General features: G+C 51.4%; 1 protein-coding gene across 1 annotated transcript; it reads right to left on the reverse strand.

Annotated features, from left to right (window-relative positions):
* Positions 1 to 48: 48 nt before the first annotated feature.
* On the reverse strand, positions 49 to 21,921 carry LOC122103309 (signal transducer and activator of transcription 5A-like). The gene is made up of 19 exons (XM_042673852.1): positions 21,860 to 21,921; positions 20,946 to 21,083; positions 20,460 to 20,616; positions 19,067 to 19,156; positions 17,525 to 17,699; positions 10,832 to 10,962; positions 10,428 to 10,579; positions 9,847 to 10,002; positions 9,285 to 9,464; positions 6,486 to 6,573; positions 6,258 to 6,380; positions 5,895 to 5,987; positions 5,198 to 5,404; positions 4,010 to 4,104; positions 3,773 to 3,903; positions 3,121 to 3,276; positions 1,845 to 1,896; positions 1,458 to 1,562; positions 49 to 238 (listed from the first exon to the last, which is right to left on the reverse strand). The coding sequence occupies exons 2-19, from the start codon at positions 21,071 to 21,073 to the stop codon at positions 76 to 78; spliced, it is 2,382 nt and encodes a 793-aa protein (XP_042529786.1). The 5' UTR covers positions 21,074 to 21,083; positions 21,860 to 21,921; the 3' UTR covers positions 49 to 75.
* Between the last annotated feature and the right edge of the window lie 453 nt (positions 21,922 to 22,374).

Here is a 22,374-nt window from a genome sequence, read left to right on the forward strand (position 1 = left end):
AAGTATGCAGGGCAATACTACAGGCATAACTGATAAACACTATTCAGGTTGAAAGTTGTCTCCATAGAGAATTATTCACGACAAGGAGCTTCTAGCAGAGGTGAAGAGGCCAGCAGGTGGGGAAGGGTGGGGGTCAAGACTGTCCATGGGCCGCCGTAAGAGTTCCTCCACATGCCGGGCCACATCCATGGTCTCATCCAGGTCGAATTCTCCGTCCTGGTCCAGGACAGGGTCGGGGCTGAAAAAGAGAAGATGTAAGATGAACTCCTGGCCCGCCCCCTTCACCCAGCCCAGAGGTTAATGAGAGCAGGAGAGCTCTTCGCTCACCCCTCCCCTCCCCCAGCTGGGCAGCTGTCAGTCATTGGCTCCCTGGGAGATGCTCCACTTCCACCTGCATGTCTTGCTACCTCACAGGATGATCTCAAGGAGTTCATTTCCTCTCCTCTTGCTCCTTGCATGTTGATGCTGTAACACCCATGTGCAGGGCTATTTGATTGAATGTCAGCATCACTAAGCATTCTATCTAAAGGTAGATAGCTACTCCATGCCACAGAGGAGGAAACTGAGGCCCAGTCCTGTCAGGAAACTTGCCCTGAGTCACCTGCAGTCAGGGTTAGAATCTGGGTCTTTGTGACTCCCACAGTGTGGTGGTCCCACTTCCCCTTGCTGTCTCCCAGACCCCAACATGTCTAGTCCAGGCCACGCACAGCTCAGACGGAAATTAATATTTCACCTTGCCTCTACATTACAACCACCCTATCGATAGCGACTCTGGGAAGCAGAGATGTGGCTCAAGCACTGGCCTTGAGCACAAAAGCCAAGAACAAGCGTGAGTCCCTGAGTTCAAGCCCAGTACTGGCATAAAAAACAACAACAAATGAAGCCAAACCAAAACCCTATTAATAGCTACTCTATACCAAGTCCTTCCAACGCCTCACCTATGAGATGGCTGTTCTTGCCCACCATCCTCATTTTTTTTTTTTGGGTCGGTCATGGGGCCTGAACTCTGGGCCCGGGCGCTGTCCCTCAGCTCTTCAGTTCAAGGCTAGAGCCCTACCTCTTGAGCCACAGTGCTACTTCGGGCTTTTTCTGCTTATGTGGTGCTGAGGAATCGAACCCAGGGCCTCATGCCTGCAAGGCAAGCGCTCTACTATTGAGCCACCTTCCCAGCCCACCATCCCCATTTTTTCAGCTAAAGACACTATCAGAGAAGCTCAGTAATTTTCTCAAGGTCACAGAAAGTACCAAAGGGAGGATGGAATCCTAGTATATCGATGACCTTACCCTCTCCACACTGGGCTGGACCTCAGCTCAGGCCTCCCTGAGTGGTCTCAGATCCCCAGGATCTTTCATTCCTTTTGCTTACCAGCCCTGCCCCCCACCCACCCCGCCCAGGGGACCAGCTGCAGCCAGGCTCCCAGTACCTCCCCACGGACCCCCACAAGAACACGACCTACTTCTGTGGGTACATGTTGTAATGAGTCTGGGGGCACACTGCTGGGGAGGGCGCCTGGTCCATGTACGTGGCGCCGGCTCCGGCATCCGCAGACGCGTTCACAAACCTGCAGAAGGGAACACAATGAGGCCAGTGGCGCTGATGTGGGGTGTGGTGACGTCATTTGCAGCGTGCAGAAGGACAAGGTGCCCCACTGAGTCCTGGGGATCTGGTTCTAGTCATGGGGCCCTGGATGCTGATGAAATAGGACTAAGCCTAGGGATCCAGAAGGGCTGATCAGGTTCGCAGGGGCTCAGGGGTGCTGGGCTCAGCAGGGGAGGGTGGCCATGTTGGATGTTGGGGACATAGAAGGAGGAGGGACAGGAGACTGGGAGTGGGTGACGCTTACTCAGGAACCACTTGCTTGATCTGTGGCTTCACGTATCCGTCCACTGCTTTAGCTGCCAAGGCAAGAACCATGGTGAAAAGAAAGTAGGAGGGAAACTTGTCTCTTGCCTCCCGCCAGATGACCCTGAGAACTCTCCTGCATAAACTTTCTCCAAAACTCTCAAGGATGGCTTCCAACCCTTCTCTTTTCCTTTACTTCCGCTGACCCTGTCTCCGCTTCTGCCAAAGAAACAGCCCAAGAACAAGAAGTAATGTCACAGTCCTACAGAGAACTGTAACAGGTGGAGGAGGACATTGTGCACTGTAGTTGGAGGAACAGTGAAAACCATTGGTTAAGAGGGAGCAGAACCAGGTGCTGGTGGCTCATGCTTATAATCCTAGCTACTCAGGAGGCTGAGATCTGAGGATCATGGTTCAAAGCCAGTACAGGCAGGAAAGTCCATGAGACTCTTATCTCCAATAAACCACCAGAAAACTGGAAGTGGTGCTGTGGCTCAGGTGGTAGAGGGTTTGCCTTGAGCTGAAGAGCTCAGGGACAGTGCCCAGGTCCAGATAAATAAATAAAGGAAAAGAGGGAGCAGAAACGGGGTGCTGCTAAGTCACACAATCCTAGCTCAGGAGCCTGAGATATGAGAATTGCAGTTCAAAACCAGCCTGGGCAGGAACATCTATGAGACTCAAGTGGTAGAGCACTAGCCTTGAGTAAAAGAGCTCAGGGACAGTGACCAGGTCCTGAGTTCAAGCCCCAGGACAGGCACCAGAAGCAAAGAAACGGAGCACAGCCAGGCACTCATGGCTCACACCTTAATTCTAGCAACTCATGAGGCTGAGATCTGAGGATAGACATTGGAAGCCAGCCCCAGCAACAAAAGCCATGGGACTCTAATTTCCAGTTAACAAACAAAATCTGGAAGTGGAGGTGTGGCTTAAGTGGTAGAACACTAGCCTTGAGTGAAAAAGCCAAGAGCTAATGTCAAGGCCCTGAACCAGGACAAAAACAGGGTGGAGCACTATCTGTGGGTGGGGATTATCTGGGCTCCTCCCCCAACTTTGCCACCTCTTCCTCTAGGGTTCAGGAGCAACACCCCAGCTTTTGGCTCAGCAGAGGAGAAAGCTGGGATGGATTTCACTTTCCTGCTGCTCAGGTGTGAACCCTGTAATCCTCTTCTTCATCACAGACACTAGAACTCATAGGGAAATGGCCTCCTGAGCAAGTGCCCCGGCCTGGGGCTCAGTCTAGAAAGGAGGGAAGGGCCCCCACCAGGCCTAGGACCCACCGAGCACAGGAGTGTAGTACTTGGAGAAGACCTCATCCTTGGGGCGGTCAGGAAACACATAGATGAGATAGTTCAAGTCCCCCAGTCGATCAGCCAGGGACCGGATGGAGAAATCCCGCGTGGTGAATGGCTTCAGGTTCCACAGATTGCGGTCCGCTGTGAAAGACACAACTCATTCCCACAAGCCCAGCCATGGCAGGGGGAGAAGGGGACCCCCACCTGGGATCACAGGTATAGAATTTTTAAGAAAGGTTGCTGCAAAATGTGCCTTTTGCAAGCTGACCCTGGAAGCCCAGCCTGCACGCACATCTGTTCATAGAAGTAGATACTGGAACATTCTGCTCAGCTAATGGGATGAGTAGACACCCCCACAAGACTGGTCATGGCTGAAGGCAGACAACTTATAAGAGACTCGCCCAGTACTTCTACAGTCTGGGAGAGGGTTCAGTGATTTTACATTCTCTGACATGGAGAATGACAGGAAAGGGCTACATATTCAAGCAACATTCTTCCCACACTCTGAGCTCTACTCTTGCCCTCTCCCCTCCCCCAGAGAACCTTCTACAGAGACAGGCCTGGTGGACAGTGGGAGCATGGGAACAGCAGATAGGGTCCCTTTTACTGGGCCATGATGAGCAAACTGTGCACTCACGTGAGTCAAATTTCCAGGCAATGGTGATGCCCCCGATTTCTGAATCGCTAAAACGTAACAGGAAGGTCCCATCTGGCTTGTTGATAAGCAGGTCGTGGGCCTGTTGCTTATTCACAAAACCTAGGATGGCGCTGGGTTACACAGAGCATTTGGTGTCATTGCTGGGCTGCAGGCTGCTGTCTCTGGAATCCCCCCCCCAACAAGACCTGTCACCAGAGCCTGTACCCCAGTCCTTACCCATCATTCCAGTGGGGTTTGTGATGCTTCTTCAACACTTCCATCACCCCGTCGAACCACTGCCAGAAGGTGTAGTTCCAGCCAGGTAGGTTCTCCTGAGAGCCCCAGGAAACCCAGCATCAGGAGTCATGGAGGCCCATGAATCCGGGCCCTTTAGCCCCTACCAGGCCTCCTCTCACTTCCTCCAGCTGGCCCCCAGCAGTCCATATACAAACACAGCCCATTACTGGTGTCCTAGGGAGTCAGAGTGAACTCTCCCCATGCTTCTAACACAGGAACGTGCCACAATCCCTTGGGTGGGAGCTGTAAAGAGTTATCCAGGCTGGACAAGCCTTTTAAGGACATTCCTGCCCCATCCCCTCATTGACAGCTGGGCAAAACTGAAGCACAGAGAGTAGAAGGGACCTTCAAATTAGTTCGATTAGATCTTCAAATTAGATCTAGGATTGGACGGAAGCTCTGGGTTTTGTCCATAATTTTGCTTTGGCTTACTACACCAAGGGCACAATTCCTTATGATCCCTGGCTTACATTTCTTTCTTTCCTTTTCTCTCTCTCCTTCCCTCCTTTCCATCCTTCCTTCCTTTTTTTTTTTATTTTTATTTTTTGGGTCCGGTCATGGGGCCTGAACTCTGGGCCTGGGCGCTGTCCCTCAGCTCTTCAGCTCAAGGCTAGCGCTCTACCACTTGAGCCACAGCGCCACTTCCGGCTTTTTTCTTTTTGCTTATGTGTGCTGAGGAATCAAACCCAGGGCCTCAGGCATGCAAGGCAAGCGCTCTACCACTGAGCCAACTTCCCAGCCCCTATCCTTCCTTCCTTTTCGTGTTGCCAATACTATTGCTTGAACTCAGAGCCTAAGCTCATTTCTTTAGATTTTCTGCTGAAGCCTGGTACTCTGCTACTTGAGCCATACCTCCACTTTTAGCTTGTTGAGGGTTAATTGCAGATAAGAATCTCACAGACTTTCCTGCCCAGGCTGGCTTTGAATCACCATCTTCAGATTTCAGCCTCCTGCTAGGATTACAGGCCACGGGTGCCCACCTCTTGTCTACATTTCTTTGGCGTCTGAGCTCCCATCTCTCCTGACTCTAGGAGAGGATGTTTGGGGATGGAGGCTGGGACATAGCTCTGGACACGGCTTGTCAGAACCCTGCTGATAAAGGCAGGTAGCTGGCAGCTGCTTGCTCACCCTGTTGAACTGAGACCAGGACACGGACATGCTGCTGTAGTCCTCCAGGTGGGCGCTGCTGCTGTTGAACAGTTTCTGTGCCAGGAACACGAGGTTCTCCTTGGTCAGGCCCCGGTTGCTCTGCACTTCGGCCTTGAATTTCATGTTGAGCGCCTCGCACAGCTGTGGCCACAGCACTTTGTCGGGCACAGCAAATGGCACCCTGCCCTGAGAGGGAAGGAATAAAGGGGAAGAGAAGACAGTTGAGGGAGAAATGTTTATACCCATGTCACCCCCACCCAGACCCAGAGCCACCCACTAAGAAACGGGAGATGTTCAGAGACCCAGAGAGAGGGGGAGGGGGGTCTGAGAACCATCCAGAAAGGAGACACAAAGAAAGACAAGGGAAAGAATAAAAAGAGGGACAGGAGAAGAGGAAGTGTGAGCCAGTAGAGATTAAGACCCAGACCAGGACACTTGGACAGAGATGAGGGATCTCAGCCATAAAGCAAAGTAAGAGCAGCTCAGAGTCCAGTTCAGGATTCTAGAACTTAGCCAGACCTCAGCTGCCCTTCTCAGCTCTGCTCCGGTCCTGGGGTCTGAAAAGGCTATTCAGCAGGGCCGTGGGGAATTAGGACCCTTGGGAATGTCCTAAGGCCTGAGGGGGGCAGAGGTGGAGGGGGGGGAAGGGCAAGGTGGAGGCTCCCTGGGGACTCACTGGCTCTGCAAAGGCATTGTCCCACAGCACGGTGGCAGTAGCATTGTGGTCTTGGCTGCCATGAACAATGACAACCACAGGTAAGGACAGCGTCTATAGAAGTCAAAGGAATAACTGTTGGCAAGATGTGAACAGCATTTTACCCTCATTCCTCTCCTACCATTCCAATCGCAAGCCCTGCCCAAGAATCCGATGCACAGGCAAACCAAAAGAACATCCCATTTCTTCTCAGCCTACTTGTCTATGTGGACTTAAAAGAGCATGGCAGAATAACTGGGGGGAGGGGGGAACCTAGAAAGAATCAGAATGCTCTGGCTTTCCCAAACCAGCCAGGTAGTCTCAGGCCAGACATGGAAGCCTCACCTTCACCTGGAACACAAGCTCATTGCTGCCAACACTGAACTGAGATTCAAACAGCACGGTGAACTTCTCCTCTGTCACGGACTCTGCACCCCGCCGGTCAGCACGCTTGATTCTCTTGAGAGACTACAGGGCAGGAGGCCGGAAGGGGACAGGGAGATGGAAGCTAGTTACCAATACTCAGCTCTGGGCAGACCTTTCCAACGAGCTGAGGCTGGGTCCTGTGCTCACCATGTTTCTGAAGTGGGCGCTGAGGGTGCCGGTGGCCTGGTGGTATTCCATGACACAGCAGTTGTTCAAGATCTCACCACTATACTCACTGCAAAAGAGAGGGTAGACCCAGCTCCACATGGGATCCAGGTGAGGAGCTTGGTCCTGTCCTGTCCTTGAGCTTGGGACCTCAGTCTGGTCAGCCCTGTAGCAGCCCAGGCCCCTCAATCCCTACCAGTATCTCTTGGTCTCTCTGGGGTTTTAGCTTTTCCATCAACTAGAGGTGCCAAGGCCAGGCCTCTGAGGATGAAGTCTGCGTCTCTAGCTTTAGGCCCTTCGGCCCTTCCTTCCTTCCTTCTTTCCTTCCTTCCTTCCTTCCTTCCTTCCTTCCTTCCTTCCTTCCTTCCTTCCTTCCTTCCTTCCCTCTCTCCCTCCCTCCCTCCCTCCCTTCCTTCCTTCTTTCCTCTTTCCCTCTCTTCTTCCCTCCCTCCCTTCTTTTTGTCTGGGACCAGGATGTGGACTTGCCATCTGATGCTGGCACCCTACCACCTAAGCCATATCTACAACCCTCTAGCTTTGTAGGTTAGGAACTGCTTAGGCTTTGAGATTGATGTGGGGGACTTAAGGGCCTCTGGTAGTATCTAGTGTACTTAAAATGGCCTAAGCCATTTTAAGTGGATCAGGCCTGTGATCCTAGCTACTCAGGAGAGAAAGACCTGGAGGATTACAATTTGAAGCCAGCCTAGGCAGAAAAATCTTTCTCCATTTAACTAATAAAATGCCAGACTGGACGATTGGCTCAAGTGGTAAAGTGACAGCCATGAGCATGCAAGTCTAATGAGAACATAAAGCCCTGAATTCAAATCCTTGTGCAAAACAACAACAACAACAAAAGACTTATAAGTATTCCATGATCAAGGCTGCTTTGCTCCCTGGTCTTATTGGGTTCCCTTTCCAGAACTCAGAACACAAAAGCAAAAAGCAACACTGGTTTTGACTGACTACTCAGCATGCTACACTGGATTCCTACCTTAGGACTTTGGACATGCTCTTTCTGTCACCCCAAACACTTTCCACTATCTCCTCGTTCTGTCTCACACTCAAATGTCTCCATAGAACAGCTGGGACTGTGGCTTCGTGGAAGGGCGTGTGGCTAGCATGAATCCTTGTGCTCGATTCCTCAGTACCACATAAACAGAAAGAGCTAGAAGTGATGTAACCTTGAGCAAAAGAAACTCAGGGAGGGCTGGGAAGGTGGCTCAGTGGTAGAGTGCTTGCCTTGCATGCCAGAGGCCCTGGGTTCAATTCCTCAGCACCACATAAGCAAAAAGAAAAAAGCCGGAAGTGGCACTGTGGCTCAAGTGGTAGAGCGCTAGCCTTGAGCTGAAGAGCTGAGGGACAGCGCCCAGGCCCAGAGTTCAGACCCCACGACCGGACCCAAAAAAAACAAAACAAAACAAAACAAAAAAAACAAAGAAACTCAGGGACAGTGCCCGGGCCCTGACTTCAACCCCCAGGACTGGCAAAAGAAAAAAAAAAGGCCATCCTCAATCCTCAATCACCTGTTGGTGTTGCTAGCTCCCACTCCCTCCCTCCTATGACCAATATCACTTTGGGAGACTGTCTTATTTATTTATTTTTGTTGGTCGTGGGGCTTGAACTCTGGGCCTGGGTACTGTCCCTCAGCTTTTGCACTCAAGGTTAGCGCTCCATCACTTGAGCCACATACAACGACGCCACTTCTGGTTTTCTGCCAGTTAATTGGAGATAAGAATCTCAGGAACTTTCCTGCCCAGGCTGGCTTTGAACTGTAATCCTCAGATCTCAGCCTCCTAAGTAGTCAGGATTACAGGTGTGAGCCACTGGTACCTGACTTTTTTTGTTGTTGCTGTTTTAAATGTATTTTTTCAGCTAGCTGCCAGGGGTTCGTGCCTATAATACCAGTAACTCCGGAGGCTAAGATCTGAAGATCCTGGTTCAAAGTGAGTGGGGGGGCTGACAAATCTAAGAGACTCATTTCCAATTAACCAGCAAAATTCTGGAAGTAGAGGTGTTACAAGTGGTAGAGCAGTAGCCTTAAACAAAAAAGCTAAGATTGCAAGGTCCTGAGTTCAAGCCCCAGAACAGGCACAAAAAAGGAAGGAAGGAAGGAAGGAAGGAAGGAAGCAAAGAAGGGAGGGAGGGAGGGAGAGAGGGAGGGAAGAAGTATTATTCTCTTGGCTTCCTAGCTACCCAGAGAGCTGCAGGACAGGGGGAGCAGTCATCGCCTTCCTCATGCTAGCCCCACATCGCAAGGAAGGTACTCAGGAATAGTGTGTAATTGGGTAATCACTCACTTGCTCTCACAACTCATCATCAGCTGCACACTCTGTGAGTGGCCAGCTCCGACCTGGCGCTTGCAAGTCACCTATGCCTTCTCCACACACTTCCTTTAGAACACAGCACATGCGCTCTGCCCACTACAATCCCTGTCACTAGCAGCCTCCTGAGACCAACTGAAAAATTTCCACCACCTGGAATGTGAACCCCTCCACAAGCCCTGATTCAGGTCTCCAGTCACACAGCTATTCCCGTAATCACTATGCTGCTAGTAAGCAGGTAGACTGAGGAGACTGGCAAAGCCTGTCTACATATGACAGTCACATATAGGCTGACCTACTATGTGCTGGGTATGGGCAGGAATGGGGAAGGCTTCTGGGCAGGAGGACTAGACAGAGGAACCTAGAGAGACCATCCAGGTAAAGGTACCAGCAAGAATGGAGGGAGACAAGCCGTAGCTAATCCCAGACCAGGAGAGGCAGGCAAGGTGAGCACACTCACTTATGCGTGTTCTCGTTCTTGAGCAGGGACTTGGCCTGCTGCTCACTGATGATGGTGGCCTTCACCTGGGGTGGGTTCATGTGCACGTTCAGCTTCCCACCCACCAGCAGGCGCACGGTGGCTGCAAACTTGGTCTGGGTCTTCAGGACCTGAGGAGGTTGCTTCTCGATGATGAACGTGCTGCAGGGGACACAAGTGGCCACAGGATGACCAGGGGCTGGCTCAGGGGAAAGGGCAGGGAGTTCTCCTGGAGGGGAGGGGAGGAGCTTCCCATTGGCCTCTGCAGGAGGGAGACATATGGAGCTGTGTCTGTTCCCAGGGTTCCTTCCCCTGTCCCCCTCCCATGGTCAGGGAGGGTAGACTGAGTTTGGGGGCAGCTCCCACCAACAGACTCTGGATGAGGGAATCCCCAAGCAGCCAGAGTAACTAGGACCATCCAGGGTGGGGTGTGGGGAGAGAGCAGGACTGAGGGAGGTCCCTGTCTAGACAGCACCTGGACCTCCACCTGTCCACCCATGGATCTACCCTGCCCCGGTGGACCTGGCTGTGAGGCAGCAGTCACCTGGTCACCAGGGCTGAGATGATGTCTGTGATGGTGGCGTTGACCTCAGCCAGCATCTCCTCCACCGGCCCGGGGATGGGCAGCTGCTGACAGAGGTGCTCTGCCCTGCGGATCTGCTGCCGGTTCTGCCAGATGATCTCAGCCAACTTCTCACACCTGCAAGACACCCAAGGCCCACGGGGCTTCGACAATGGCTTCTCCTGCAAGTCTCACCAGGCGCTGGGAGACCCACAACAAAGCTCCACCCTGGAAGCTAGACCCAGCCAACAAGGAGCGTTCATTCACCACGCTCCTGTGAGCTGCTGGGAAGCAGAGTCTGCCTTCTAGAAGTAAAGAACTACACAGGAGGGGCCGTCCTGGTTTTTCAAAATCAGCCTGAGTCACTGCACACCCAAGCCCTTCCCCACTCCCCAAGATAGGACTCATCCTTGAGGGGGAGGTGGCACTGGACAGGGACCAAAGTCTTGCAGGAACCAGGACCCCGTGTGCTGCGCTGCCAGACAGTGGAAGCCTGCTGCTCCGAGGCAGCAGAGGCAGCCGGCACCCCTGCCAGCCCACCCTGGCGCCTCCCTCAGCCTTACCAGGACTGCAGCACGTCCAGGCTGCCCTCGGGGGGACCCCCATTCCCAGCCAGCTGCTGCCGCCGCTTCCACTGGATCAGCTCATCGTCCAGGATGACTGTCTGCTGCTTCCTCAGCAGCTGTAGGGTCTTCTGGTGCTTCTCAGCCAGCTCCTGGTGAGGGGGGGTGAGGGAGAGGGGACAGCGGCCCCGTTGGCCTCCCATGCTCCAGCCCTGCAGGCCTCGCCCAGCAGCCAGGCCCAGGAGGCTGTTTGCTCTCAGGCCTGACTCTGTCTCACAAATCCCCCTAGGAAGACAGGCAGGCCTCCTGCTCTCCTGGTTCCTGCTCCCACCCTCTCTCTGGTCCCCAAGGACTCAGGTTGAGGGGCTCCCTCCCGGGAGCCCAGGGTCACAGGCCCCACTCACCACGCGGTACTGCTGTAGAGTCTGTGCCTCGCGCTGCAGCCAGGCCTCCAGGGACACCTGCTTCTGCTGCAGCGCTGTCTCCCGGCTCAGGCGCTCCTGGGGATTCAGCTGGGCCAGCTGGGCAAACTGAGCTAGAGGACAGACAGGACACCCACCACCATCATCTCCCGGTGCCGGCAGGGAGCCCCCAGGATGCACTCATCTGTTCTGGAGCGACCCTCAGGGTCACCCATCTGTGGCAAGCCCCATCTCCCAGCAACCAGAGCCCAAAGATGAAGGGCTCCTGAGATGGCAGCCTCAGGGCCCTGCCACCATCCCTGCTGCCCTCTGGGCAGTGGACACACAAGGCTGAGAGGAATCTGCCCCACACAGCACAGCCTGGTGCCAAATGACCAAGGTACAAGTGTGCCTGCCATTTAAGAGCTGGGGGAATTCAAGGAAACCCCTCTTTGCTGGGCCTCACTGCCCCCATGTGTGAAGTTGGGGAATCCTGGCACCTCTCCCCCATCCCCTTCCCAACAGTGTTTCCAGCGCTGGGGCCATTGCTCCTCCCCACAGCCTTCAAGCAGCCCAGGCAGCCTCACCCAGAGAATCAAGACCATGTGTGTCCTGACACTTCTCTCTGGAGTGCCTGGCTGGCCTCTGGGTACCATGTCACACTGACCCGTCTCATGCCCCAGACATGGAGGAAAGCAATGCTAGACAGACAGGAAGAACCCAGAACTGGGGCTCAGGAATGCATCTCCCATGTCCCTGAGTAGCTGGAGTCTTGTTCAGACTCAGAACACAGCAGGCAATCCTCACAGTGCCCTCTGCGATCCTGCCCTTGTCCCCTCCTCAGGGAGTGAGTGGCAGCCCAACCCCTGAGCCCAGCCTCCCATGCACATGACTCTCTTAGGTCTCAACTGGCCATTTGCAGGCAATATGGGAAGGAGGCCAGGGCAGCCCAGAGTCACCACCGGTCGAGCATGCCCTGCCTTGTACAAACAGATCCATAGTCTGTGTTTTGTTGGGCTTGTTTGCAGTGCTGGGGATGGCCCCATGATTCCTGTGCATGCCAGGCAAGTGCTCTGCCACTGAGCCACATCCCCAGCCCTGGTCCATGTTTGTAATTGTGAGCTGGACAAAGGGGACAGACTGACAGCACACACGTGTTGTATGCCAATCCCAGCTAGAATCCAAGCCCAAACCCACCCAGGCAACAAAAACCTATGTCCAAGATCATAAACCCTGTCACTGTCAATGCTGATATCTCCTGTTCCCAGTGCAGGAAGAGGCTATCCTTTTCAGATGGAAGATGCTAGAACCATCCTGTCAACACTGACTCAACATCTACCTCCTGTCAGTCATTATGCTCCCTTGGTGTACAGAAAAGCACTAATTTGGGTAAGAAGAGAACTTAAAGTGCTGGGGGTGTGGCTCAAAAGTAGGGCACCTTCCTGCAAGCATGAGGCCTTGAGTTCGGAGTACAAAACTGCCAAAAAAGTAAATGAATCAGGGGCTGGGAAGGTGGCTCGGTGGTAGAGTGCTTGCCTTGCATGCATGAGGCCCTGGTTCGATTCCTCAGCACCACATAAGCTGAAAAAGCCGGAAGTGGGGCTGAGGCTCAAGTGGTAGAGCACTAGTCTACAGCTGAAGAGCTGAGGGACAGTGCCCACGCCCAGAGTTCAGGCCCCACAACCCCCCCCCACACACACACACACAAAGCAAATGAATAAAAATGCTCTTCTAAAAAAATAATAAAGTAGTAAAGATAAACAGTGGAACAAAAACTGAAAAGGGAAATAACAAAATTTTAAATATCATAAGCTGGCGCTGGTGGCTCATGCCTATAATCCTAGCTACTCAAGAGACTAAGATATGAGGATTGTGGTTCAAAGCCAGCCTGGGCAGTACAGTCTCTGAGACTTTTTTCTTTTTGTCTTTTTCTGGTCCTGCAGCTTTAACTCAGGGCCTGGGTGCTCTCCCTTAGCTTCTTTACATTCAAGGCTCTACTACTTTGAGTCACAGCTCTACTTTTGGTTTCCTGGTGGTTAGTTGAAGATAAGAGTCTCATGGACTTTCCTGTCTGGGCTGGCTTTGAACTGAGATCCTGGATGTCAGCCTACTAAGTAGCTAGGACTAGAGGCATGATCCACCAGTGCCAGCTTCTCTGAGATTCCTATGTCCAATTAATCACCAAAAAGCCAGAAGTGGAGCTGTTGCTAAAGTCAAGGATATGTACATATCCTTTTGTTGTTGCTGTTTATAGTGGGGTTTGAACTGTGTGCCTCATGCTTGCTAGGTAGGAGCTTTACCACTGAGTCCTGCTTCTAGCTCTTTTGTTTTTTCACTTGTTATTTCTTCTTCTTTCTCCTCCCCCTCCTCCTCTTCTTCCTCTTCCTCCTCCTTCCCTTCCTCCTCCTCCCCCTTTTTCCTCCTCCTCCTCCTTCTTCTTTTTTGTTGCTGTTGTTCGTCGTAGGGCTCGAACTCTGGGCCTGGGTACTGTCCCTGAGTTTTTCAGCTCAAGGCTACAGCTTTACCACTTGAGCCACAGTGCCACTTCCAATTTTCTGGTGGTTTATTGGAGATAAGAGTCTCACAGACTTTCCTTGCCAGGACAGCCTTTGAACTCAGCCTGTTGAATAGCTAGGATTATAGGTGTGAGCTACTGGCACATGCCCCCCCTCTTTTTTTTTTTTTTGCCTGTCCTGGGGCTTGATGTCAGGGTTTGGGTGCTGTTGCTGAAACAATTTGTCCTTAAGGCTTGTACTCTACCACTTGAGCTACAGGGCCAGTTCTAGCTTTCTCTGAGTAGTTTATTGGTTTACTGGAGATAAGAATCTCATGGGCTTTTTTGCCCAGGATGGCTTTGAACTGGGATCCTCAGATCTCATTCTCCTGAGTAAGGTTTCCAGTGCCCCACAGTGATTGTCCTACATATTTTAATTTCTTCTGTAGTGGAGGTTACAGGTGCACTCCCATACCTTGGAATACTTTGCTAATTCCTTTTTCTTTTCTTTTTTTTTTTTTTGTCGGTCATGGGGCCTGAACTCTTGGCCTAGGTGCTGTCCCTCAGCTCTTCAGCTTAAGGCTAGCATTCTACCATGTGAGCCACAGCGCCCCTTCTGGGTTTTTCTGCTTATGTGGTGCTGAGGAATTGAACCCAGGGCCTCATGCATGCAAGGCAAGCACTCTACCACTGAGCCACCTTCCCAGCCCTACTTTGCTCATTTCTAGTGAAGTAAACTTAGCAGATATTAAGAAAAACATCTCAAAATGGTTATATGAATCTATAAGAAGGTCATAAGTGTAAATATGTCTACATTTAATATTAGTTCAAGTCATATAAAGAAAAAAGTAGGCAATTCCATAATTATACTAGAATTTTTTTCCTTTTCAGTAACTGACAAAACAATTAGGAAAATAACTAAACAAATAAAGACCAAGATCAGTGTTTCTCAAAGTGTTTCTCAGAATCCCTGAAAGGTTCCACAAAGTGAATTTTTTTTTTCAAAAAATTTATAAGACATCATTTACCTTTTTTTTTTGCCAGTCCTGGGACTTGAACTCAGGACCTGGGCACTGTCCCTGAGCGTCTTTTGTTCAAGGCTAGCACTCTATCACTTGTGCCACAGTGCCACTTCTGGTTTTTTTCTGTTTATGTTGTGCTGAGGAATCGAACCCAGGGCTTCATGCATGCTAGGTAAGCACTCTACACTAAGCCACATTCCCAGCCCTCATTTACCTTTTTTGTGTGTGTGCGTTTTTAAGACAGGATCTCACTACATAATCCATGCTAGCCTGGAATTCTTAATCCTTCTGCCTTGGCCTCTAGAGACCTTGGATTACAGCTGCCACCATGCCCAGACCATCATCTTAATATCTAGCAAATATACAGTGGAATTTTCCAGGCTACAAGGTATTACATTTTAACAATAAGACCCAGCTGTCTTTTATTAAGCCTAATACTAAAGAGATTTGAGAATACAATCACAAATTGTTTAAGGATGGGGATAATTCTGAGATGTGTGCTATTAGGTGATTTTTGTCATTGTGCAAACAGTAGAGATTGTATATGTACACTCCTTGCTGGGCGTGCATTTACACATCTTACTTGTACAACCTGCTACACACCTAGGCTATGTAATATATAATGTCATATATATGGTCCATTGCTGACCGAGATGTCATATAGCACATGACTACATGAAAAACAACTCATTCTACTCACTAAATTTTTCTTGAAATTTACATTTCCCATTATTATTATTGTTGATGTTGTTATTATTATTTTGCCAGTCCTGAGGCTTGAACTCAGGGCCTGGGCACTGTCCCTGAGCTTCTTTTGCTCAAGGCTAGCACTCTACGACTTGAGCCACGGCACCATTTCCAGCTGTTTCTGTTTATGTAGTAATGAGGAATCAAATCCAGGACTTCATGCAGGCTAGGCAAACACTCTACCACTAAGTCACATTCCCAGCCTCCCATTAACATTATTAACCTTATTGTTGTTATTTATGAATGAAACAACCAAAGAATATCCATTCTTTTCAATTACAAGATGCATTACCAAGGTAGAGCAGATGCTGAGCTCTTGAGCTGGGGGCTAGTGGCTCATGTTTGTACTCCTAGGTACTCAAGAGGTTGAGATCTGAGGATCAGGGCTCAAAGCCAATCTGGGCATACAATTTAAAGAGAGATCTCCAACTAACCAGCAAAAAGCCTGAAGTAGAGGTGTAGCTTGAGTAGTAGAGTGCTAGTCTTAAGTGAAAAAGCTAAGCAAGAATGTGAGGTCCTGAGTTCAAGTCCTATACTGGCGCACGCGCACACACACACACACACACACACACACACACACACACACACACACACACACACCTAGCTAGGCACTAGGTGGTTCATGACTGTAATCCTAGTTACTCAGGAAGCTGAGATCTTAGGATCATGGTTTGAAGAATTTAACCACCTAAAAACTGGAAGTGGAGTTGTGGTTCAAAGTGGTAGAGCACTAGCCTTGAGTAAAATAAGCTGACGGATAGCACCCAGATGCTGAGTTCATCTCACCACACACGAACACACACACACACACACACACTGTAAGGACTGAAACCACATAGAATAGCTTCTCCAGTCAGAGTGGAATCATAATAGAATTCAATAAGAAGATAACATTGAAATCAATGAAAGTACAACATCTAGGAATTAATAAGTGGAAATTAAATAACACACTTGTAAACAACATGCAGGTGGAAGAATTAATCACAAGAAAAATGAGAATTTGTGCATAATGGTTCACGTTAGTGATCAGAGCTACTCAAGAGGCAGAGATTAGAAGGATCATAGTTGGAAGCCACACTAGGCAAAAACTTCAAGATACTTCATGTCAGCCAGTTAAAAAGCTGGGCAAGTTGTCTGTGCCTGTCATCCCAGTTATTCAGGAAGCATAAGTAGTATTGCTATCCATGAGGCTGAAGGAGAAACCCCCTGGACTTCCATCCCTCCCCAGCCTGGATCCACCTGGGTCTCCTATTCCAAGTCCTTCACTTTGCCCATCTCCTTTCATACTCAGATTTCAATGGCTACCTACCATATGGGAGAGAATATGGGTTAGTGAGATACAGGGAGTTTGTGACAAATCTCTAGTTGGGACCTGGTTCTGTGATTTATAGGCAACCTAGGCCAAGTCTTGAGCTCTCTCTGAACCTCCCTAGTACCATCAGACAAATAGAAACAACAAGCTATCTGGTCCACAGGCTTGCTGCTAGAACTGAGTCAAATTATACATGATGCAGAGTTTACTCTAGAGCATAGTGCTTGGCCAGTAGCAGAAGCACCAAATAAGTTGGCTTATTTCTGTTAAACCCAGCTACGTGGAAGGCAGATATCAGGAGGATCTCAGTCTGAGACTGGGGCAAACCCACAAGACTCTACCTGGAAAATACCTAAAACAAAAATGAGCTGGAGGTTTGGCTCCAGCTCCAGAACACCTGCCTAGCAAGCTTGAGGCCCTCCTGAGTTCAAAACCCCAAAGCCACCACAAAAAATGAAACAAACAGCCCAGCGCCCAGGACTCACACTTATAATCCTAGCTACTCAGGAGGCTCAGATCTGAGGATTCTGGTTCAAAGCCAGCCTGGACAACAAAGTCCATGAGACTCTTATCTCCAATATAACACTCAGAAAACTGGAAGTGGTGTTGTGGTTCAAGTGGTAGAGCACTCTCCTTGAGCTGAAGAGCGCTGGACAGCACCCAGGCCCAGAATTCAAACCCTACGACCGACAAAAAAAAAAAAGTTGGGTGCTGGTGGCTCATGCCTGTAATCCTAGCTACTCAGGAGGCTGAGATATGAGGATTGTGGTTCAAAGCCAGCCCGGACAGGAAGTCCGTGAGACTCTTAACTCCAATAAACCATCCTGAAAACCAGAAGTGGCACTGTGGCTCAAGTGGTAGAGCGCTAGCTTTGAGCTGAAGAGCTGAGGAACAGTGCCCAGGCCCAGAGTTCAAGCCCCACAACTGACAAAAAAGAAAGAAAGAAAAAGAAAAGAAATGAAACAAACAAAACAACACTGAGGGCCATGACCTCTGGCTTTGAGGAGACAGACATTGACCTTATCCTAATGGATCTTTTTAAGGGGTCACAGAATATTCCTTCCTCCCCCTCCCCCTGGTAAGGACACACATGGTTCCCTCACCCTGCTGCCCAGCCTCACCTTGGATCCTCAGGCTCTCCTGGTACTGGATGATGAAGTACTCTTGGGTCTGCTGCAGCTTCTTCAGCTCGTTCTCTGTGTCCTGCGTGACCAGTCGCAGCTCCTCAAAGGTCTGGTTGATCTGAAGGTGCTTCTGAGACATGGCATCCACCAGGATGCCAGCAGGTGAGCTGCACTAGGGACAGAAGGAGGGGGGAAGTAAGAAATGTGCTGGGCAGAGAGGAGGGGGAAAAGCGTCAGGGGACACCAGTATTACAGACTCCAAATCCCAACTCTGGGGTAGGAAGGAAGGCTTCTTTGGTTCATTTGCTAGAATTAGAGCCCAAAGGGGGGGAGAGAGAAGAGAAACAGGTTATTTGGCAGGTATAGCAAGAATTTCTATTGGGAAAGGGCAGGAGCTTTGGTTTGATTTTCTTTTTTCCTTTTTTTTTTTTCTTTGTTGTTGGTCATGAGGCTTGAACTCAGGGCCTGGGCACTGTCCCTGAGCTCTTCTGCTCAAGGCTAGTGGTCTACCACTTGAGCCACAGCTCCACTTCCGGTTTTCTGGTGGTTAATTGCAGTTAAGCGTCTCACAGACTTTCCTGCTCAGGCTGGCTTTGAACAGTGAGCCTCAGCTCTCAGCCTCCTGAGTAGTTAGGATTTCAGATGTGAGCCATCAGTGCCACGTGGCTTAAGGAATTGGGGAGGACATTCTGGGGATCCCAAAATGAAGTCATAGGAGAAGTCTTAAGGAGGCTTCTTTAGATCTCAACATTCCTTTAATTTCTGACTGAGAAGAACCAGGTATTTGGGAACTTTCCAAATACCTGCTCTCAGAATAAACTCTAACCTTCTTCTCCTAGCTTCATCAGGTCTAGCAGGGACCTCTGCTGGCCTTTACCCCAGCTCCCACGCTGCCTCTGCTCTTTGAACACATACATAGCCATGTGCCTGGAGCAGGGGCCTTGGTCCTTCCTGTGCCATCAGTCTGGAATATTCGGACACCAAATCCTCTGAAGCAGGCACTTCAACACCATGCTACAGACCTGCATTTCTCAATCAGGCCGCATTTACAGGTAGCTGTGTGGTGGTAGTAAGCCAGAGATGGGGGGGTGGGGTGGTGGTGGTAGTTAAGCTTCTGACTACTTGCAAGCTTTGGAATGTGAGGCCGTGATTCCTGCCCTCACATATAGGCTATCAAACTCATCCTTTTCTGGGTCCTAGAAGCTCAGGCCTGAAATCCTAGCTACTCAGGAGGTTGAGATCCAAGGAACTTGGTTGAAAACTAGCCCCAGCAGAGGAAAGAAAGAAAGAAAAAGGAAAAAAAAAAAAGAAATAAAGTCTCAGAGAGGTTAAGTAACCTTCTCAAGTCACACAGCAAAGAAAGCTAGGGATTGAACCCAGGAGTCAGGTTACACCAGCATGCAATATTGCCTCTCACATGGCCCAGGTCCCTTCCTTGGTACTCGCCTCGTGCCAGTGTTACATAACCATAGTTGTGTCCCAGACAGCAAGGCACATGGTAGGATCTCCCTGCCTCTCCCCACGCCCAGGGACACTCACGTTGTTGGCTTCTCGGACCAGCCTCTGTTCGTTGTACAGAATGTGCCGGATGCAGCGGACCAACTCCATGGGGCAGCGGTCATATGTGTTCTGAAAGAATGCAATAGTAGCCACCCTGTGTTCTAGCTGTGTTGGTCCCCGTGCTAGGGCCACTGCCTCCTCTCCTTCAACCTCTGCTCAGCTTCCCCTAGGAAACCTCAAATATCTCTGTTTTGTCATTGCTGTATTTTTCTCAAATCTTCATTTGTTTAAAGGAACTGAAGACCCACAGGCTACAAAGCGCTTCCAAACTTCCTGTCAACTTTCTTTCACTCACAGCACTGGAGACACACAGAAATGACTCTTCCCATTATTTTTTTTAATGGAGGCTTGAACTCAGGGCCTGGGCATTTGGCTTTTTTTTTTTTTCTCTCAAGGCTGGCACTCTACTACTTGAGCCACAGCTCCACTTCCAACTTTTTTGGTGGTTGGTTTGGAGATAAGAGTCTCATGGACTTTCCTGGGCAGACTGGCTTTGAATTGTGATCCTCAGACTTCAGCCTCCTGAGTAGCTAGGATTACAGGTGTGAGCCACAAGTACCTGGCTACCTCCCTTCATTTCATGGTCAAGACTGATGCCCAGAAAGGGTAAGTACCAGTCCAGAGGCAAACAAGTGGGAGAGCAGATGACTCAAGACTCTGTACGCTTGATGCCCACATGGCGGTGCTTTCCACCAGGCACCTCCCCCTGGTTTTTTAGTTTGCTTCCCCTCAGGTTTCTCCTGTTTCCTATTTATCTCCCTGGCATTTTGCTGCTTGGATGTAAGAGTTGTTCTCTAAGAAATACAAGGGAATTCCAATAAATGCTTGACCATGATTACCACCCACACCTCTTTCCTGTTTCCGCAAAACTCCCCCTCCTATATAAAGGAGAAGACAACATCTTAGTTCCAATCCCCTGATTTAAGTATTTTATCTGGTGTTTGCCTCTAGGGCACCTCTGTCTCTCATCAGCAGCTCTCTTGCCTTTAAAAGGGCTTCAAGATGGGCAGGGAATCTGGCTGCTTCCTTCTCTCATTTCTTGAATCCATCAGTCTCTCTTCTGATAGCAAAGCCATCTTGACTCTTTCTACTACCCTCCCTTCTACCCATCCACCCACTGTTGCTGGGGACACACACTCCCTGCTGGGCATCACCCCCCCCCCACACACACACACTTGCTTTTGTAATAGGTTACCAGAATTTGGCAGATCTGACTTAGAAGGAGGGGGTGGGGGAAATTGAAGAAAAATTATCAGTATACTATGGTCATATGGCAAGTCAGTGGCCAGGCTAGCAAAAATCCCTAGGGTGCTGCTGCTAGAAGAAAAGGCAGGTACTACCACCCTGCAGATAGCCCAGCCTTCACACCCACCTGCAGCTGCGTGGCATAGTGTCCCAGCTTGATCTTCCGCAAAAACCCATCTTCCCCCACCTGATGCTCCGCCTTCTTCTGCAGCTCCTGCACCAGGCCCTCCAGGAGCTGGGTGGCCTGGCCTCGGTCCTGGGGATTGTCCAGGTCAATGGCATCCCTTGGGATAGGGCAGAGGAGAGAAAAGAACATCCTGTGGCACCTCCTTGGGTAGGGAAGCCAGGAACCAAGAATGATTCCAGAATGCCAGACTGGGTGACTCAGGGCACTCTAGGGACCCACCAGACTTGTTCTTGGTAACTCCACAGGGCATGGAAGTGTAGGAAAGTCCTATTTCCCCTCTGAGTGTCCCATTTCCTTGTTCCCCTTTCCAGGGACAGAAGACAGACAGGATGGGAGTCACATCAAACCACAAAGAGGAGATCCACAGGCCCAAAGACTTTGATGGTGGGGAGCCACAGTAGAGGGCTTAGGACAGGGGAGACCTACCATGGCTGGCTTTCAATCCACTGTGCCAGGTAATGCCGCACTTCGATGGGGAAGTGCTGTCCGTACAGCACTTGCATCTGGCGAAGGGCATCTCCTTGCAGCTGCTGGGCCTGAATCCAGCCCGCCATGGCTGCTCACCTAGGGTGAACACAGGACCCATGAGGCCTCTTCTCTTTAGAGGCCTGTGCCTTACCCCGCTTTGCCCACCGAAGCCATGGTTATAGGTCGGGATCCTCCCTATACATACTTTCCTGTGCGGGAAGAAAGATGGTGAGGAGGGGCAGGCCACTTTTCCCTTCCAACTAGGAACCTGCCAAGGTTTGGGGGAGGCAGGTGCCCTCCCCCTCTTCCTCTCCCTTTGCCCCATCGGGGCTTCCCCAGAAGTGGGGGGTGGGGGGGGGAGAACTGCTAGAAACTGAAAGGAAATCTTGATGCCAGAAGCCCACAAGCCCGCTCCAGAGAGGACTGCAAGAATACGCACCCCCTCACCCCACACCCCACACCCGAGACTCTGAAGCTGAAGTTTTAGTAAGCGGGTCTTTTCTAACCCAAAGTTAGGGCAAAACGCAGAGAGAGATGGCCTGGTCCCCTCGGGCACGTGGACGGGCTGTCAAGAAGAGAGGGCTGGGGAGAGAGATGCTCCCCTCTTTGGGCAGTCTCCCCCATCCTGGGTCCAGCCCCCTTTCCACTGCCTGGCCTTGTCCACCTCTCACTCCCCCCCCCCCCGCCCCGCCTTCGTCTCTGCCCCCTGTCCGTCCTCCCCGCTGCAGCCCCGAAACTCCCCCCATCGAAGCCGCCTGCCCCAGACCCCTGCCCCGCACCCAGCTGGCCGCCGGGGGGCGGGGGCGATGGCGGGGTCGTGGCCCCCCTCTCGGCGCGCGCGCGCCATGCGCCGTGCGCCCGGGGCCACCCACCTGGCGGGGCCCGGCCGTCGGCGGCGGGGCCGGCTGCTGTGCGCCCGCGGCTCGCGCTCCCGGCCCGGCCTGGGCTCCCGCAGCAGCAGCAGCAGCAGCAGCGGCTGAGGCTGTTACTACAGGAAGGAGCCGAGAGCAGCGATTTCCTCCTCAAAGGTCAGCTGCCTCCGACAGACCAAACACAGCGCGCGAGCTCTCGCCAGCGCCGCTCCCCGCCCCGGTCGCTCCCTCCCTGCCTCCGCCCCCAGCCGCTGGCTCCCCGGCGAGGGCTGGGCAGGCCGGCCAGGCCGGGTGGCGCCCCCGATCGTGGGGTCCCCCTTGTCTAGCCCCTGTGGCTCCGCGGGAGCGTCCCGGGACTGCGGCCTGACCAGAGACACAGGGGCAGCCAGAGTGGGCCGGGAAATCCCAGGCCTTGGAAATCCCACAGCTGGGCCTTCTTTTTTTTTATTTTTTTTGGTGCCAGTCCTGGGGCTTGAACTAAGGGCCTGGGTGCTGTCCTTGAGCGCCGCCCCCCC

The sequence above is a fragment of the Dipodomys spectabilis genome, unplaced genomic scaffold (genome assembly GCF_019054845.1).
Source record: "Dipodomys spectabilis isolate Male_0828 unplaced genomic scaffold, ASM1905484v1 ptg000018l, whole genome shotgun sequence".
NCBI classification, from domain to species: domain Eukaryota; kingdom Metazoa; phylum Chordata; class Mammalia; order Rodentia; family Heteromyidae; genus Dipodomys; species Dipodomys spectabilis.